The 21,073-nt window shown below is 34.4% G+C and overlaps 1 protein-coding gene across 2 annotated transcripts; it reads right to left on the reverse strand.

Annotated features, from left to right (window-relative positions):
* Window positions 1-13,514: 13,514 nt before the first annotated feature.
* LOC141610785 (uncharacterized) lies at window positions 13,515-20,797 on the reverse strand. Of its 2 annotated transcripts, XM_074429045.1 has the most exons (10): window positions 20,583-20,797; window positions 20,309-20,413; window positions 17,134-17,195; window positions 16,950-17,033; window positions 16,817-16,848; window positions 16,568-16,649; window positions 15,744-15,975; window positions 15,020-15,247; window positions 14,307-14,599; window positions 13,515-14,074 (listed from the first exon to the last, which is right to left on the reverse strand). In XM_074429045.1, the coding sequence occupies exons 1-10, from the start codon at window positions 20,604-20,606 to the stop codon at window positions 13,783-13,785; spliced, it is 1,434 nt and encodes a 477-aa protein (XP_074285146.1). In that variant the 5' UTR covers window positions 20,607-20,797; the 3' UTR covers window positions 13,515-13,782. The 2 variants fall into 2 exon arrangements, with proteins under 2 accessions (XP_074285146.1, XP_074285147.1); XM_074429046.1 differs by lacking the exon at window positions 13,515-14,074 and having other exon boundaries at window positions 14,303-14,599; window positions 20,583-20,774.
* Window positions 20,798-21,073: the final 276 nt, after the last annotated feature.

Consider the following 21,073-nt stretch of genomic DNA (forward strand, 5'->3'; position numbering starts at 1 on the left):
GAAAGAGATCAGTGTTGCGCTGATATAACGAAGGTGAAAGCGGCGGTGTTTGGTCTGATAGTGGCAAGGCCGATGGAAATTCGTTCAATAGTTCTAGAATCCGACTTCCATCAATTGATCTGAATGCTTGAAGAACAAGGTACCCTTCCCAACGACACGGAAAATGTTACTGAAGGAAATTCTTGAATTAGCAGTGAATTTTGAATCAATAAGTAGCAATTTAACGTTGTATAGTGTTAACCGGACACTACCACGAATGCTTTGCATTACTAACTTCATCTTACTCCAACTACACCTAAGCTAAGTTATATAGTGTTAACTGTGTTCCATGTACGTATATGTCCTGGTTGTTGAGCCGCGTTATGACAATGCCTCTGATGTGATTTGCTAAACTATGTTGTATTGTAGGTATTTTAATACTATTCATTCTTTAGTTTGCACCATTTTAGTGTATGTAAAATAGTACTTGGTGTCTTCAATACGGATTTTGGGGGATGTGAATCGCAATATCCATTTCCGTTACAATGCTTATTAATGAGGTCACCTATACGATTAACCAAATTGGGGCAACGACTAGTATAATAAAAAGGCATGACAAACCATAAAATTACACCATTTCCCGTTTTAGAAAATTTTAGCAAGCCACATCATCGTGTATTTATCTTTTTTCAAAAAAAAAAAAAAATATTGAAAGAATCTATATAATAACATAAAAAGCCTAACTCGAGCATTCTATTGCGATATATGGCATTACTACAATCACTTAAAATACTCCATATACTATGATGTGTTTAATTAACAAGAGAATTCATTACTGAATTTATGTGCTAGCATAAATGGAAGATAAACATAAAAAGCCTAACTCGAGCATTCTATTGCGACATATGGCATTACTACAATCACTTAAAATACTCCATATACTATGATGTGTTTAATTAACAAGAGAATTCATTACTGAATTTATGTGCTAGCATAAATGAAAGATAAATGTCCAATTAATCTCATTAATTAAGATCTATGTTTTTTAATAGAAAAAATGAAGAGTTACTTCATGTGGACTACAATCTCTTGAAATATTTCTTATACTATGATATGCTTGATTAAGAAGACAATTCATTACTGAATTTATGTGCTAACATAAATGAAAGATAAATGTCTAATTAATCTCATTAACTTCTATGTTTATTTTTTAATAGAGGACATGAAGAGTTACTTAGATTATTCCTCCATATCTCTTATAAAAATCCACATTTACCTCATGATTTTAGTTTTGGATTTTCAACATACGGTACGTCTACTTTTTGTTAATCCCATAGCAAAGTTTATATTTTTTTGTTATATATCTCTTATAAAAACCCACATTTACCTCATGATTTTAGTTTTGGATTTTCAACATACGGTACGTCTATTTTTTGTTAATCCCATAGCAAAGTTTATATTTTTTTTGTTATATATCTCTTATAAAAACCCACATTTACCTCATGATTTTAGTTTTGGATCTTCAACATACGGTACGTCTATTTTCTGTTAATCCCATAACAAAGTATATATTTTTTGCTATTTTGATTTTAATTTTATGATGCGTCTATTTCCCCCTAATCTCATATTGTTTATACTATTTGATAGCTATCGCACACCTATGCAAAAATAAATACCCTAGACAGAAATGAATGTAGTACGTAGGGGTCGAATCCACAGAGATGATAGTTGTTATGGAGTGAATTTTATCAAGGTCGGTTATTGTATGATTGGTTGGTTGGATAATGGAAGAAAAACAATAATGATAAAGAAATAGTCTAAGAAGGTCGGGTCACACATGCAAATTATGTAAATGCTTAAATTAAACATAAGAGTTGATGAATCGTTAATTGTTTAGGCTTAGAGACACCCACATCTCGATATTAGTGTCAACCATAGATCGGGTCCTAGAGAAATTCTCATTTATGACTAGGTCGTCCTACTACACATGTTTAGTCTAATCCGATTCCGTGCCTCTCTACTTATAGAACGAATTAACAAATTTAATCTAAGATAGTGATCAATTATCAAAGACTAACAAAACAATGCAAACATGTGAAAGAAACAATGAAACGATATTATAACATCCTAGTTCAACAATTGCAAGAACTACTTATACATGGTTTCCCTTATTTCCTAGACAAATGAATTACTTATGCATAATGAAAACTAGTCTAATGACATATGAAATGATAAAGATAAACATACTAACTAGTGATGTAAATGGCAAATGAATTACAAAACAATATTGATAAGATTACCTTAACAATTGGGAATGAACTTGGAAATGAAGAACAAGATAGAACAAATGGAAATAACTTAAAATGTAAATTGTATATAACTTGAATTAAAATCGTTTACAACATAATGAAAATGCTAAAGGAAAATTTAATCTAACCTAAACTAAGAACTAAAATGAGAGTATAAATGTGGTGTAGAAGGTATGTAAGAAGTGTAAGAGGTTCCGGATTAACACCCTTTATATAGAGGTGAATGATGAAACGTAAGCAATTAAGAGGGAGGTAAGCCCGATCGGGGCCGCCAACCCCGATCGTGGTCGTGGTGATTTGGCTTCATCTTCTTAATTCTTCTAGTTAATGCACATAGTATCCAATGTTGATGTTTAATGCCTTGTTTAATCATCCGATAATGATCTTAAACATGACATCCAATGTATTCTAGCATCCTAAGCTCCCACCTAGTTGGACTTGATTTCTTGGGCTTGACTTTGCATAAGACTTACTTTGCATTTTCATTTTAATCCATATCTTTATGCATGCAAATCCATGTAACACTTCAGTGTTGTTCCAACCCATGCTCCACATTTAGCCGTGCTTCTAGTTTCTTACACAAGTGATGGAATAAGATTCTAAAAGCTCAACTTCCTACAAAAATGTGACAAAACATGCAAAGACAACTAGAATACAATATTAGCTCATAAAAACACTAAGGTTAGTGCAAATGACATAAATATTAGAGCTAAAGTAGTGGGTCAAAATGTATATAAAATGAACTTATCACTATTTGTGGTTTTGACTTTTATGATAGTTTCTATGTATTTCATTGATAATTGATTTCTAATGATATTGGGTACGTGAACTCCTGATTTGACTTATTCGAGATTAATATTTGTATGGAATGTTACTGAAGTATTTCATTTGATTAATTTATATATTTTCGTGTTGAATTCGAAAGAAGGTTAGCATGGCGTTATCAAGAAGATAAAGATCTCATCTCATAATATGGTGGTTATAGTGACGACTTCGTGAATGTTTATTTCCCTCTGTTTCTCCCTATATGTCAAATGAATGAGATGTTATAATTCTCGTAAGCTACTAAAGGTGGTTGATAAAATTCCAAAATAAAATAAGGTGATGAAATTGTGCTACATATAATGTAAAACGATAACTTTATTCGCTTATGAGAATGACTATCTTTCGCATTTGGTAAAGTGAGTATTATTTTTTAAATATACATATTTTATGGGGAGAAAATTTGTGATTTCAGACAACTCTAATTATTTTATACTCCTAATATTGGTGTTATTGTTTGAATATTTAAACTATGACTTATTTGGTATTAATGAATTTCATTTCACGGTAAGGTGATCAGATGAATGATTTGCAATATTTTTGTTATGATTCCAAAAGAGTAGAAAATTTATTGTAGTTTTATTTTGTTGGGGGATTATCATTATTTCTATATATTAATCATACTGAACTTGAATTTCTCATATATATTTATAATCTATAAAAACAAATTGTTGTCAATACTTGAATTGGGAGTTTGACAAGTCTTAAATTTTAGTTTATTTGTTAAGCTTATGTGGCTAACAAAGGCAATGAGACCGACGGACCTATTTGTAATTATTTATTGTAGCTAGCCAACAAACGAAGTCGCATGATTACTAAGAGTAGGAATTTTTTTTTTGTATCTTCAATAGAAAAAAAATTGCTACTATATGTGTGTTATATTAAAGTATAAAAGAGTTTTCCCGAGTCTGTGATATTATTATGTATTAACATGAATTATTATTTATTATCGTGAGACTTATGACAAGTTATATTAGACCATGTATAATGAATATAATAATTTGGAGTTTGGAGAATTATGAAATAAGTTTGGAATTCGGTAACTTTGTCTTCAAAAACAAATGAGATTTATATTGGAAGGAGTAGAGAGTACTGAATAGCGTTTTACATACTTACATGTGTTCAATCTCATGATTCACATCCTACTATATCATATGCAAAAAACAAAAAATATATATTTCGTATCATGCTTCCAAATAAGTTTTTTGTGTATACACATAATGTTAATCAATAAAGGAGACCTACACAGGACCTGTAATTTTTCACGGGTTTTAAAACTAGTTTGTATAATAAAAAGGCATGACAAATCATAAAATTACAGCATTTCCTTTTTGAGAGAATTTTAGCAAGACAAGTCATTTTGTATTTATTTTTTTTCAAAAAAAAAGAAAAGAAAATATTGAAAGAATTTGTAGAAATAAACACAATCATTAAAATTTGGCTTTCATTCTAAAAGTAAATACATCAAAACAAATCTCTATAGTATAAAAAATAAGTTTTTTTGAGAGTTTCTATTGATCCATTAATTTAAATGTGGCCCCCACCACTTACTTAGAATTGATTTATTTAACCCAATACAATTCTTTCTATTGAACATATAATAATAATAATTATAGAAAAATATATATACGAAATATATACATAGAATGTATATAATAAATATGAACATTATAATTTCAAAAAAAAAATCGAATAATAGCGTAAACGGATGCTTCGGGTCTTATGACTGATTTAAGCAAATTATACAATCAAATCAGTAGCATCTCTAATAGAACAATGCTTTATTTTACTTTAATCATTAAACAAATGGTTTATGATTTCTATCACTTAAAAAATCGAAAAAACAAACATATTTTTAAGAAAAATAAATAAAATATAATTCATAAACATGGGAGGAAAAAAAAGTAGTGCAAGTAATATTAAAAAAAAAGTCCACAAAATGCATAAAAATGGTATGAATATAGTTTCATCAAACCTCAAAATTGAATGGTGTACTTAAATTTTATCTTATAACAAGGACATGAAAATTGTACCAGAAAGGATAAATTGAAATCAATAATTTCTTGAAACTAACCTTACCACAAACTTGTCTTACATTTATTTCACATCGTTTAATTCAATTATTATTTCAGCATACTACGTATTGTTAGCATACTAACTATAAGTCAACCCGTGCATTTTTTTTCACGGGATTAAAACTAGTACGACATAAATTTTAGGTTTTTATTGACAAAATCATCATTTATGCCTTCCGGGTTTATAATTTCACCATGTTCTTTCATTACCCATCTACAATAGGTGAGTAGCATTATAACTTAAACCGTCTACAGCGTTATTTAATTTACATTGAATTATAGTTCGCAAATAAAAATATAGAAATTTTTGTTTTGAAACTTTCTTTTAGATTGAATTAGTTACGTAGGTAATTGTTTTTAATGAAAGAACGATAAGGGGTAGACAAATTATCAGGACGGATGGAATAAAATAAAATAAAAAAGAGGAAAAACAAAATCAAAGATAATAACAACAATAATAACAATAATCGTAGGAAAACACTAACAAACGTAACAATATTTGTGATAAAATACCAATAATCGGTGCAAAATTTTAGTAAATTGTGGTTATATATACATAACATAGATATACTTTGACGATACATTATGACGAAATACGTATTGATTATTAAAAATGATTTTCATTTTAGATAACCTATTATAATACGTTTAATACGTCCTTTACTTATTCCATATGTTCAAATCAAAATCTTTGACTTCATTGAAATAGAAGAATATAAAAATGCACTAAATATCATTTACAAAATCCATGTAGTCTTTAAAATAGTCCAGCACCAACAACAATATCAATTATTAGATCAGGATCAGTACACGTACCAAAGTTAACATATCTTGACGGCAGTACAGAAACAAGGTTTCTTGCTATGTAACACAATCTTTTCTCCATAGTGATTTTAGGTGGCAGATGATCAGACAAATCATTGATCATCTTCAAAACCTCAAACTTAGGTACTCCATATATTATGCCACAAGGTGTTTCAAGCTCATATTTATCAACAGGATTCTTATATTGTTTATTGTAGTCCACCTTCATCATAGCCGCAGTCACATGTACCGCAACAAGTTGCCCCAACGAATCCACGACCGCAGCTCCGTATGATGCATTACATGACACTTTGACAACTCTACAAAACTACGGGTTTTGAGCCAAAAACGACCCTCGGAACAAGGAATTATGACATGCTAACAGAGTTATTTGAAATATGAGTATTTCCAAACACATGTGAAGACATGTATAAAGGCATTTATTTATATAGCTCCGGTTCTGTTAGTTTCACCGTACTATAATTTTTTTCCACCACCTCAGTTTTTAGCAACCCTAATTCTTCTTGTCTTGCATGTATTTCAGAACTCATTAAAAAGACTAAAAACACGACTGCCCAACTTTCACGCTGAATGTCACCTATTTTTCCTTGTCAAAATAATCTTGTAATTGTGCCCAAAAGTCAAAATTAACATTCGGGAACCATCACCATATTCCGTAGATACAAGCACACACGATTGCTCTAAACTGTTGAAGTCGAACTTATCAACCATGGTAATCTAAAAATGAATATAACCAAAGTGTATAAACAATCAATAACAAAACCATTTCAAATACAAGATCTACACATGCTAATTCATAAAACAAAATTCAAATTCTAAAGCACTAGCAGCAACAACACAACGAACAATCAAAACTCTAACTAATTGATTACTAACACAACAAACAATCATAATAAAACTCTCCCTAAATTTCCAGTCTCTACAATCAAAATCGTCAATCTTTTCCTCGACAAAAATTTACATAATCAATTACCAAATCAACACAAAATTTCGACATCAAACACATTTACCTCCCCAATATAGCATAATTATTGTTCAAAACTCATCAATTCCTTCGGCAAAATCGATTTCCCCTCATTTCGTCGAAAACCCTAACGAATAGTAGCATACCAACTTCTTAGAATGCGCGCGAACACAACCACAACAACAATGCAAACATTTGCTAAAAAAAACAATGACAAAGTAAATAAAAATAAATGAAAAGTGCAGAAAAACTACTGTACTAGTTTTACCAAAGTGGCTTGAGTGTAGTGGAGCGTGGGAGTGCTTCAAAGTGTTGCAAAATGGCAACGAATTGAGAGGTCCCGGGTTCGACTCCCTACACGGGAGTGTTGCGGTACCTGCTATCAAGGGCAACCTTGACGACTTATCTGATCCCCGGGTTTGCAGGGTGTTCGGGTGTTCTCTTGGGTAACCAAAAAAAAGAAATAAGCAATGGAAGCTGTGAATGAACTACTATGGCAGAGTTTAGCTTTAGTTAGGTCAGCTTAAGAAAATGGCTCGTGTTTTTGAAGCAGGACCAATTTGGTTTTGGCTTGTCTGAAATTAAGACTGGATAAAATTTTACTAGTATTCTATCATTTTACGATAAAATATGAATATTTCATAATAAAAAGTAATCCAACAGGTTATCGATTTATGTTAGAAAATGATACTTTTAGTTATAATTTTTTTTATCAATTACTATCAAATATTTTTTTTATCATAAAATGGTGATATTTTTCTAGTCTTGGTTAAAACTATTTTAAGGGAGACTAGTTAGTTTATTTGATCTTAAGCTCATTAAACAAATCACATCTCTTATATATAAAAGTTGAGTTTTTTATAAACATATGATTGGCTGCTTAATTTAGGGGATATGTGGCCCCACCAACTTTATTTTTACGGAAATTTCCCATGGTACCCTCGAACTTTGGGAGATTACACATGGTACCCTTCCTTTTAACTTTCTACATATGGTACCCATGTGTTTACGTTTTTCTTTCCCAGAATGCCCCTAGTCAAACATACGTTATCACTCCGTTACAACTCTGACTAATGACCCCTTTTTTTTGGTTATTTAATACACTAATAATACATAACTCCTTATTTTATACAATAAACTAATTTTAATAACTAAATCCCCAAACCACCCTTATCATCATCTTCTTCAAAATCACCCCAAACATCCTCCTCTTTCACCCACCACCATACCAATCACCATCATAATCTTCATAGCTCCCACCACTTGTCATGCCTTCGACGACCACCACGCCGACGCCACCACACAGCCACCACCTTGCTGATGTCGGCAAACCAGTCCACAACGACTACTGCCGCCTCTCTCCTCTTCCCCTCCTTTCTCATTCTGCACTCCCTCCACATGACAACACCGTGACTACCATGCCGTCACCACCAAAATCGACATCCACCGCACCACCGCACAACCTTCACCAACGCACACCCGTATTTCTTCTTCCTTTTATCCTTTCTTCTTCCACCTGCAGCACAACCCTCTGAATTTCACCACCACTCACGCACCCCATCACCGACTGCGGCCGACATTCCTTTATTAAAAAAATAGATCTGACCATTGTTGGTGGTTGACGGTGGGGCTGGTGGAGAAAGGGCGGTTGGTGATGTCGTTGCCTTTCTATTTTTTTTGGTGAAATTTTGTTAAGATATGATTTTTTTTAGTGGTTGTTGGTGTTGTCATTGTTGGCGGTTGTTGGTGGTTGTTATTGGTGTAGTCAGTGGTGATCGAAGATGATAATGGTGGTTGATATGGTGATGGGTGAAAGTGGAGGCTTTTTGGGTGATTTTGAATAAGATGATGATAATGGGTGGTTTGGGGATTTAGATATTAGAGTTAGTATATTGTATAAAATAAGGATTTATGTATAATTAGTATATTAAATAACAAAAAAAAAGGTCATTAGTAAAAAAACTAACGGAGTGATGACGGAAGTTTGACTAGGGGCATTCTGGGAATGAAAAACGTAAATACAGGGGTACCATATGTAGAAAGTTAAAAGGAGGGGTACCATGTGTAATCTGCCAAAGTTCGAGGATACCATGGGAAAAAACCGTTATTTTTATTGTGATTTCAAGTGAGAAAGAAAAAATATAACTGTAAATGTTACTCCATAATTAGAGTTTAATTAAACTAAACAAACTTCATCTTTAATCATATTTTATAAATTCTAATGTTCACAATATATATATAAAATTTATGTATTTGTAAAAAATATTTATATAGTTTGATTTTTTCCTGTAAAAAAATTGAACTTAATTTCAAATTATTAACTCTAATTTTCCCAGTTAAAAATATAATTTAAAACAAAAGCATGGATATTTACTAATTTCGTAAACATTGATGATAATTTTATTTATAACGTAAATCAAACATTCATACATTCATACTATATTATGAATTTAGTCAAATTGTTGATAATTCGATCCCGTGCAATTATTTACGGGGTTTAAAACTAGTTGTAAGAAAAGAGTTGTTTTAACTCCCTTAAGCATAATACAATCTCGAGTAAAGAGAATAAAGTATTTATTTCTTACTTAAGACAGTAGTATCAATAAGTTTCTAAAAATGATATATCTGTTTTTAAGATTAAGACGGACTAAATATATGCAACTTGCATAGATAACGACAAACATTTTGCTAATATCTAGGCATTTTATTTTTCTCTTATCTATGTCACAAATTCTCAATATAGACGGACACTATCCGTCGTCGCTCTCACAAATGAAAGTGGGTGGAAAATGGATACTCCCACTTGCCCTTCCACTTTAATTTTGTGAGAGGGCTACTATCCGTCTATAATGAGACCGACTGTATCTATATAAATGGTAGCTATTTGACCAATTTTAAACTTAAACGGATAGTGTCCATCTTAAATGAAAATTTGTGCTCGTTATAAGGTCATATTACTAGATACTTTTGTTCTTTTGAAATTTCTTACTTAGGTTATTTAATATAATGAAATAATAGTCTTCTCACATTATTGATTTTTTTTTTGGACAACTGTAAACAAAGATACACCTAACTAGTCATAACCTCACATTATTGGTTGATGGAACAAACATAATTAATTTGAGATGAAGGATTAGTTATCAGAAAATGTGCACAAATAGGATTATACATCTGGTTGTACCATAAACATTGTACAACCAAGGTATAAGAATTTGAGCTTATATGTATTTTTTCTGAGCTAATTCAAAGTTCATGTTTTTAATGTGTAAATGAATGAACCCAATACTTTCTAATAAAGCTCCTATTATTTAACATAAAACTCGGATACTTTATCACAAAGCTCATATTCTACACCGTACAACATATACAACTGGTTGTATAATCCATGAATTCGAAAATGTGTCCCAAAAATTCCCTTATATAACACATTCCGATCATTTTATTAACTTTGATGCTACAAAATCTCCTTCCTATAAAAGCAAAGACATTTATACAAATTCTATTGGGTCCTGATTTTCAAGAATTTAAGTTAACTTTTTTTTAAGAAACCCTATATTCATTTACATAATTAATTACTCACATTACTCTTCAACTCCTACTCTTATTTAATTACATTACAATACAAAAGATTTACACAAAACCATATATTACACAATTGTGTTGCATAAATAATATTCTCTCCTAGTCTTTATTTTCTTCCCTTTGTTTGTGAGCACGAGTATTAAGGCGAGAAATAAAATATGAGTAAAAGAGTTGGGTGAGGTTTGTTGATAAGAGATGGATGTAAAATTAGGAGTTAAATAAAGAATTGTGAGCCACAAACATTAAGGGAATGAATAAAATAGGAGTAAAAGAATTGGGTGGGGTTTGGTGATAGGAGAGAGAGATGAATAAAATAAAAGTAAAAGTTTCCAAAATAAGAAAAGGGGAAGAAAACCTGAATAATCCGTTTTAGAAAATAGGAAAGAAAATAGTGAATAGAAGTGAGTACCACAATTTTTCTAACCTATGCCCACTAGGCATAGGATAAGAAATATCCAGAAATTACAATATATGAACATCTAGAAATTACAAATAATCAATACAAAACTTCAAATTACAAATTTTCAAAAAGTACAAATAATCAAGGGTTTTTTTGTCAAATACAACCTTTAAAAAAAAGTTTTTCCAAACACCACCTTTAAAAAAAAGTTTGTAAAACACAACCTTTAATAAATTTTTTGTTGTCAAACACGACTTTTTGGCTGAAGGACTTAAAATTTTGCAATGAGGTAACTTTCAATCGATGTTTGGGATAGCAAACGGTGTTGGTTTGAGGTGTTCCTAGATTCGTTGGAGAGGTGGAAATACAAGCTTTCCATGGGTTATCAACACGATGGTCAAAGGTGGCCTTATGTGAGATCTATTGCTGTGTAAAGTAAGGCTGGTCAGGGATTTTTAGTGGGGTTTTTAATGAGGTTATGATGCTTTGTTTGGTCTGAAATTTGGTATGTAGGTAGCGGGGAGTGCAAGGTAGGTCTTAGTTGTGTTGTTTGTAGTGGTTGTTGGTTGCAAGTGGTGGTTCGAGGGGAGTTAAGTTGGAGGTAAAAAAACATTCAAAAGAATGTCAAAGTAGGATTTTTTTTTTGTAGGTCGATTCACTCACCTCAAACCACCACTTACAACAAACAAGCACCAAAAACAACACAACTGCGACCTACCTGACACTCCCTTCTATCTATATACCAAATTTTAGACCAAATAAAACACCCTAACCCCAGCCCCTGTGTGCCCGTCTTCGTGGTGTATTTGTCTCTCTCAAACCGTCTCCACTGGCCCTCCTTCGTCCCCCCTCCCCCCCCCCCCCCCCCCCTTTATTCACTTGAATCACTTCCCCTCCCTGAATATCCACCATCATCTCACTCTCCTGCACCATAGCATTTCGAGCACTCTCCCTCCCCTCTACAAACCCCTCCCCTTGGTCCCCAACTACACACCCGCTCTCCTTCCGTGCTGTCCTATTCTCCTCCACCCCTGCTTCACCTCCGTGCCCATTATTCAGACCCCCCTTCTGTACCCCTACTTCAGTCCTACCTCGCATAGAACCAAACGTCTGCACCCGTGCCCTGGCTATATGAGACAAATATTTTATTTAATTTTTCAATCATGCGCCCTATATCCTCCTGTTCCCTTCTCTTTTGCTCCTCCTCAAACCTCGGTGTGAGAGCCCTAGCCACCGCAGACGGACTCTCAGCCACTGTCTTGGTGACTTTCCAAGGCGATGCCCGCATCCATTCACCATAACGAAGTTCGCTCTCTTCATACGGACCATCGTCACATTCCTTCTCCCCATGTCCTAGCACACCACATCCATAGCAAAACGTTGGCATCCGCTCATATTTCACCTTAAAATCATTGGACACCCCATCAGGCGTGTGAATTGTAATATACGGTTTCATCGGCTTCCTCACGTCCAAAACTACCCTAATGCGAACAGCTCTCCCGATCTCCGGATGTGGCGAGTTATCGAAGCTAACATAGGACACCAACTGCATCCCAAGATGTTGTATATTTCCTTCATTCGATCTCCCCCTAACAGGTAAGTCGTAGACCCATACCCAAACTGGAAGATGAAATAGAGGGGTGTCTGTCATCTTCCCCTGATCACTCGGGTCGTTAAGGCACCAGACATATTTATCGAAGTGCCAAGGCTGGTCCTCAATCACCTTACCCTTAACCTTCTTATTTGAAAACCGGAAAACAAAGATTTTCTCTTTCGCATCAATCACATTACCTATTATCGCTCCCTTCGGATTCCACAGTTTTATCATAGTATCGATGGCGGCGCGTACGTTAATAGCCTTCGACGCCCAAAGTTTCCCTACCACCATCAACTCTGACCGTTGTTGCTCCGTATCATCATCCCCAACGTCCTACACAAAATCATTCGGTCGGACTTCCTCCGTTGCCCTCATAGTCTGCTTCCCATGCCGACGCCCCGTATCACCCAAGGCCGACATTAGGGTTTCGCAGATCGATACCACAAGACCAGATAAAGAAAGAAAGATATAAAGAAAGAAAATAGAAGAAGAGAAAAGGGCAAGAACTTAATTGTAATAAGTTAGCCGAATTAATAGAAGTATTAGTAGGTTGAAATAGAAGTATTTTTTTTTTTGACAACGATAAATAGAAGTATATACCGACAAGTAAAACACTACTTGTCATTATTCTACCTCAATTCCTTCGTTTTACCAAAAAAAAATCGATATGGTATGTATAATCCTCATTTCTATCATGAAAATGCATGCTCAATTAGGCACAATTTTTGTCAAAAATAAGCAAAATTTTATAAACAAAATACTCTTATCTCCTACTTATGTGCAAAGTCAGTATTTCAAAGCTTTATTCAATCCGAGTCAAGTATGTAATTGCATTATTGAAAACTCAAGGACAAGTATCAGCTAATGGCTACGCGTGCTATTAAAATGTAGATCTTGTAACCCGATTGTCAAAATAAAAATAAAAATTAAGAAGGCGTCACACACATCACTCACACATATCTTCAGTCCCGAAAAAAGATCGAGCAACCAAAAAAATCAATTTGTATCAACTAAATGCTCAACATGAATATGATGCGAGTATTTTTTAACCAGAAAACCTAAACTAGACAGATCACAAGTGCATATATTAGAGTCTCACAGAAACAATTTTTCCCGTAATACAAATTCTCGGCCCGTCATGGGTCTTATACTCATGTACATCACCAAACTCATAAATATATAGTGATTAGAAGGTCAATAGTCAATACTGATGTAAAGCGCCTCCTGGCTTATACGGGTCTATCATCGGTAGCAACTTCTCTGACATCTGAGATAGTTGACTCTGTAGCCTGAATATCGTTCCATTGATTATCATCGGTTGGGTGGACACTGCCTTGACTTTCTTCTGATATGCGGAGATCGCCATCCTCCGTGATTGGAACTGATTTTGAAACGCTTAAACATGGTTTGTCTACATTCTCGTCTGATGAGTCGACATGTTTGGTTAGCGAACGGGTATCACTCATATCAGAAGGAGATTCTGTCTTCTCACACACTTCCTTTGTTTCCATCTGCTGCTGGCTGTTACGTTTGAAATAAAAGACAAGAGTGTTGACATAACGCAAAAGGAAATCCCAAACACGATAACAAAAGTAGAATACTTTGGTGTCCTGAGATATGTGACGATTCCACTTTAGACTTCACTAGTTCTGCTACGCTGACTTAAGTTTTGAACAAATTCAGTAAGAATCCTAGAATTTAGAATTAGCTGAATGAACGGACATATTATCAACGTATATCTTAAGGTCATTACCTCTGAAGCTTCGCTTGCAATGCATCAACGTATATCTTAAAGTCTTCATTTTCTCGAAAAGTTGCCGACTCTCTTTGTGCAGCTTCCTTGATTTTGGTCTCAGCATCTATCTCTGCATTTCTGGCCTTCTCCTCGGCTCTCACGACAGCTGCTTCCAAAATGACAACACGGTCTCTAGCCTTGCCCAGTTCACTTCTCCATAGATGTGCCTCCTGAATAGCCGAGTCTCTCTGCTTAACCAACTGATCTTTTTCTTTACTTAGTTCCACAACTTTTTCTTCACACTCTCTCAACTACATATTCAAGTACTATCCCATAATCAAACCTCAGGAGAGAGTTACATTTTACACGGTAAAAGTAAATCAAGCAAAGAATTTGATTAGGACACACGAGGACGCAAATTGGAAACATACAGAAACTTCCTACTGTATGGGATGGATACAAATTGAGAATAGTCCAGTTGTACAGTCTACACAATAATTTGCATTTTACACGATAAAATTGCATGTTATATATTCAACGGATTTTCAATTAGGCCAATTGCTAATGGACGTGTTTCATTGATGAGGCCGCTGTACAGTCTACACAATAATTTGTGAAATTGCAAAAGACATTATCGGAAAGAGAGGATAGAAAAATATTCCATTGATTTCATCAAGCTCATAAACCCAAGAAAACAAACGGAATTTATACGAATACTCAATCAACAGTACCTTGGTTGCAGTAGAATCCAACTGTTTTTCAAAACTCTGTTTCAACTGCTCTTTTTCAGCAAAAGCAACTCTCCTTTGATCATCCATTGTATGAGCTGCAGAAGCTGCTGCCTCGGCAGCTTGAGCAGTTTCAGATAGTTTTTCTGCTAATTCCATTATTGTAGAATCCCGTGCTCGTAGCTCACGAGCTAAATTCTGCAATTCTTCATCTTTGACCCGTAGAGTTTCCTGAAGGTACATAAATGATTTTTTTTTTGTCAAATTTTGTGAGCATAGAGCATCAAACTAAAACTCAGCTGACCAGAAAGGTAATCTTCCATGTTTACAGATATTACAGTAAGTCAGTAATCCAACAAAAAAGGTAATCTTCCAGAGATTCTTGGTTTGTCAAAGTCTCAACATCAATATTATTCAACCAACTCGGGTAAAGTTTGCCTCAATGAAAAATAAGTTTGCTATTCTACAAAACGCATGCTCAATTCTTCAACGCCTTATTTATAGTTGATGAAAACGAAGCACTAACAAATCATCCTCCACTCCTTTTTTTGGTGAAAATATTCCACTCCTTTGGGTGAAAAAAATTGAACAAAAGAGACAACGCAATAAATATTGTAATAACCTCAATTTCATATTGTTCTTTCTATTTCACATAACATTTAAGGAGAATATTGAACAACGGGAAGAAGATGAGGAAAAGTAGGGACGGCTAAATTAAAAATCACACCTTCATGATTGTTGTATCATCCATTTGGCCGTCAAGGGATTTATTAAAAACTGATGCTCCCAATGTATTTCTTAAGGTAATCTTCATAGCTGCTTCAATTTCTCTAGTTGCTTCCACCGCAGTTGAGTTTGCAGCAGCGACTACAGTAGCAACCGTCCCAAGTTGAGCAGAGCCACTTCCACTTAATGAATTCACAGCCTCTTTATGTGCTTTCAAAACCAACTGACTTGCACTTTTGTCATCAACAATGTCAAAAGAGAAACAAAACGTCATATTACATACCATGCATTCTAGGAGATTCGATAAGGTTCATCGATGCAATTATCTAACAGTAATATCTGAATATAGACCTGGCGACCTGCAATCAAACTAAGATTGCCCTGCTCTTTTTAACTTCGACAATAGTGACTTAACATTGAACTTCAGCAACTTTTGACTCAGATATGAAAACACTGATTTACGTTAAATCAGAATGACTTCTGCACAGATATACTTTCAGAATTTCACTTGTTCCTAATATCAAAAGAGTTTTTGAGTTTGACAGGGCCCAAAGTGAATCGGGTCAGTTTAATATGAGAAGAGGAGGCCTATACCAGCATTGGTTCAATGAGCAAGCTCACTGTAGTCAATAAAAAGTAAAAACAACATGAAGTCCCCATATTTTTCTCTTTTGAAAACTTCTTGCCTTGAAATGGTCAATACAATTTAATACACCCCTCCCCTCTCGCTCAGACTCGCTCACACAAAAGAGAACGAGAAAAGAGGGAAAAAGAGAGTATGGGACGGAAAAAAAAAAAAGAGAACAAGAAACAACAGAGACTTACTGTAACGTTGATACCCAGGCTTTAGCAGCACCAGGGGTTTCCGCACAAAGAAAATAATCCTTTTTCTGAGGAGTTCCAATATCTGTCAATCTTTGTTAATATATACATGATATATCCTTTTCTCATCCATGACTCTTTCTAAAGCATCTTTATTCTCTAGTGGATTCTTTCAGAAAAGGAATATGTTTTGAAACTACAGAAAAGATAGAAAGTGCAGAGTCATATAACATAAATAATTGTCAAGGATACAGATGCAGCACCCATCATACTTCGGCAATCCACTGAAGCAGGAAGAAAAGGAGAACCAAAAATAAGCATCTCATTCTCACAAAGACCAAACACAACAGCTTACTAAACCACAACCAAAATCAAGTATACATACTGAAAATTGACAGGAGACAAGGCGATTGAGCTAGTAGCGTCAAATATAATGGTCCCCTTGACATTTGGTTCATTTCTCCTCATCCTGAAATGGGTTTCAAATAATTAAGGAGTGCTAGTGTCAGCAAAGGATATAAAATTAACCAGGAATAATTGAAAGGATGTTATATACAAGTATCACTTACTTGTATTCCATTTTCCCAGTGCTAGGATCTAAAATCACCCACCGCTCATTCCATTTCCTCAACTATAAAAAAGTCACAGAAGAAAAAGAAGAATGAGGGGAAAAATTGGCCCATATTTTAAAATTTTAGCAAATAAATGCTTGTCGATTCAAAAATAAGAACTTGACATGACTGTCAAATATGACTCCCACGGATTACAGTCATTACACAACAAAACTATTTATTAGGGACGTGTAAACAAGCAGTTAAAGACGGTTACACAGACACTAAATTTGACGGATACAGCTGGAACCCTGGAAGGCAGCTTTCTGAAAGAAGAATGTAGTGAAGACCTAAACGAGACCCATTTCGTGTGAAAGATATCCTCAGAATTGTGTCAGCCGCATAGTGGTGTATATAAGGAGGAGGGTACCACGTAGGCTGTCTTCGCTAGAACAAGTCATTAGTCACAATCTTACTCAACATCATCATCTAAGCTAACGCTCCAACTTTGAAGGAACCTAGCATTTTTGAAATGAAATTGATAGGAAAGGTGGATATCAATCCGATCACGAAGGTTTCTACTTTCTACATAAATGGAGATCTCAAGAGTTGCCTATGCATAGGTAAAAGCAGTAGAAACTGGAAAGCCTTTTTTTTTTGGATGCAGTTGAGAAGTCCCTACTAATGGAGATGTGATTGTTCAAGAATAAGACAACTCTATACAATACTCAGCGATGGTAGCAACATGAAAGGAACCGTTAGCAGAAAGACATCATTAGAACAATCTCGTATATTCCTCATGGCAATGATCCTATACTATCCAGCTACGCAAGTCTAAATTTGCGGCTTTATGGGTGTGTATGATTATCATGTTGGTTTTATGGGGGATGCAATATGCTAAGGTCCATGGCCTACAGTTAAAGCCATATCTCAGGGAAACCACAAGCCAACTTTCTTCGTCAAGCCATTTAATATGTATATAAGAGTACCATATAAAACTCCTACCTCACACAAAAAAAAAATGGCAAATCTTCATTTCAAAAACTCGTAATCCGCTTAGTTACTACTAAACACACAAGCTAATCAAGCTTTCCACCAAACTCAGCCATCAAAACTCTAAAGCAAACACTGCTCAAAAGTCCACAAGATCTCCTAAGCCTTTTAAGGTTCAAATTAACACTCAATCTTCAGCGACACATACATACTAAACCTAACTCAACAATCAGCTAAATTGTTCGGAACTCGAACAGCAAGCTAATCAAGATTCAGATCACTGATCTCAACCATCTAAACTAAACACAACTCAAACTTTCTAAAGATCTCCCATTTCCAAAGTTTCTAATGTCCAAATCAACACTCAATCTTCATTCATCATACACACTAAATCCTAACTCAACGATCAGCTAATTTGTTTAAAACTGAAACACCATACCAATCATAAGCCATCATATATAAGCACTGCATCGTAGCTCAACGATCAGCTAAACTGTTCGAAACCCAAACACCAAACTAATCAAGATGGATCCCCAAATTCAACAATCTAAACTAAACATTACTTAAAAAATTTACAAGATCCCATTTTTCAAGCTTTTACGGTCCAAGTTAAACCAAATCTTAAGCCATTACACATACACACTAAATCCTATCTCATGGATCAGGTAAAATATTCGAAATTAGAGCACCATACCAACCTTCAGCCATTACACACACACACACACACACACACACACACACACACACTAATTCCTAGCTTTCAACAGTCAGCTAAATTATTCAAAACTCACCATCCAAATCTTCAGACTTCAGCCATCATTTATACATACTGAATCCTAGCTAGAGGATCAGCTAAATTCTTCGGAACTTGAACACCAAGCTAATCAAGATTCAATCACCAAACTCATCAACCTAAGCTAAACAACTACTCAAAAAAATCTAGAAGATCTCCCATTTATAAAGCTTTCAAGGTCCAAATTAACACCAATCTTCAGTCATTATACCTAAACACTAAATCCCAACTCGATAATCAGCTAAATTATACGAAACTCAAACAACATACCAATCCTCAGCCATTATATTATAAATACTAAACCCTAGCTCGACAATCATCAAAAATCAAAATTGCTTGAAACTCGATCGCCAAGCTAATCAAGATTCCAATCACAAATCTCAACTTTCTAAACCAAACACAACTCAAAAATTCCACAATATCTCCCATTTCCAAAGTTTCTAGTGTCTAAATGAACATCTAATCTCCAGTCATTACATATACATACTAAACCTAGCTCGACAATCAGCTAAATTGTTCGGAAATCGAACATCAGGATTATCAAGATTCCAATCACCAATCTCAGCCATCTATAGTGAACACCTTTCAAAATGATCATAAGATCTCCCATTTTTAAAGCTTTTAAGGTCAAAATTAACACCCAATCTTCAGCCATTACATATACTCACTAAATCCTATCTCATTGGTCAGCTAAATTATTCAAAACTTAAACACCATACCAATCTTCAGCCATTACATATACATACTGCATCCCAGCTAGAGGATCAGCTAAATTGTTCGGAACTAAACACAATTCTAATCAAAATTTCAATCTCAAAACTGAACAATCTAAACTAAACACTACTCAAAAAATCAGAAGATCTCCCATTTGTCAAGCTTTTACGATCCAAATTAAACCGAATCTTCAGCCATCACACATACACTGATACACACTAATTCCTAATTCAATGATCGGCTCAAATATTCAAAACTCAAAGATCAGCTAAATTATTCGAAACTCAAACACCATACCAATCTTCAGCCATTACATATACACACTAAATCCTAGCTCGCCGATCAGCAAAATAGTTCCAAACTGGAACACCTAGCTAATCAATATTTTCAATCACCAAACTCAACACGACTAAAAAAATTCAGAAGATCTCCCATTTTTCAAGCTCTTACGATCCAAATTAAACCGAATCTTCAGCCATTACACATACACACTAAAGCCTAGCTTAACGATCAGCTAAATTATTCGAAACTCAAACACCACACCAATCTGCAACCATTACATATACACACTAAATCGTAGCTCAGCGATCACCTAAATCATTCGAAACTCGAACACAGTAAACAAATCAACAACAATCAATCAACCTAACTAAGCACAAAACAATTAAATTCAGAGAAATTCAAAGAGATTACAGTCTCGGATCGCTTAAGCAACGGCCCTTGCAATAAACTACGACCAGAGCTAGAAGCTAACTGTCGTTTGATCTTGTCAAGACTAGCTTCAGTATCTCCAACTTTCTGCAATTAATCAAACAATCATTCAATCAAATTCAATTCAACTCAATTCAATTCAATTGATCAAAATGTTCTACTTTCTCAATTAATTTGATCAACTAGCTTCAATTAATTACATGCGAAATGATAGAGATAACGAATAAATGAAGAAATGAAGGTGAAGAAGAATTACAGTGGAATCGCCATTGGACGCCATTGATGAAGGAAGTATTGAGCTCGGAAATTGGGGGAATTTATTAATTATTAAATATTAGGAGAAGGAAGTTTGGAAGAGTCGTAATTTTTCTCAAGACTGGTTGTTGGTGATAGTGTTCGTGTTAGTCTAATGAAAGGTGTTTTTTGGTTCTGCTTTTTTTAGGACTTTGCTTCATTAGTTGGGTGAGTACTATGTTTGCAAAGTATTTTTTGCAACGTTTTTCACGAGATTGGAAATTTTGACGGAAATCTCAAGTTTCCGTTTGTGATTTACACTTCGGTAGCTTTATTTGGCCAAAGTAGTTTATTTAACCAAAATTTCAAATCCTGGATTTTTGCGAGTGTTTGACAAGAAGGCTTATTTGGTCGAATAAGGTCACTCGAAATGAAATCTTCATCATCGTGTAGCATTTGAGAAATCATACCCGAAATAACTTATTTTTCATTTTGTATCCTTTTATTCTATAA

Source organism: Silene latifolia, chromosome 11 (assembly GCF_048544455.1).
Source record: "Silene latifolia isolate original U9 population chromosome 11, ASM4854445v1, whole genome shotgun sequence".
NCBI classification, from domain to species: Eukaryota; Viridiplantae; Streptophyta; class Magnoliopsida; order Caryophyllales; family Caryophyllaceae; genus Silene; species Silene latifolia.

Bases quoted from the DNA above. Each gene is read 5' to 3' on its own strand.
- LOC141610785 (XM_074429045.1), bottom strand. From the start codon at position 20,606: ATGGCGTCCAATGGCGATTCCACT. The intron at 15,248-15,743 runs GTGTGATTTTTA...ATGTACCTTCAG, and splicing joins ATGATACAACAATCATGAAG to GAAACTCTACGGGTCAAAGA. The intron at 14,600-15,019 runs GTACTGTTGATT...TTGAATATGTAG, and splicing joins TGGATTCTACTGCAACCAAG to TTGAGAGAGTGTGAAGAAAA.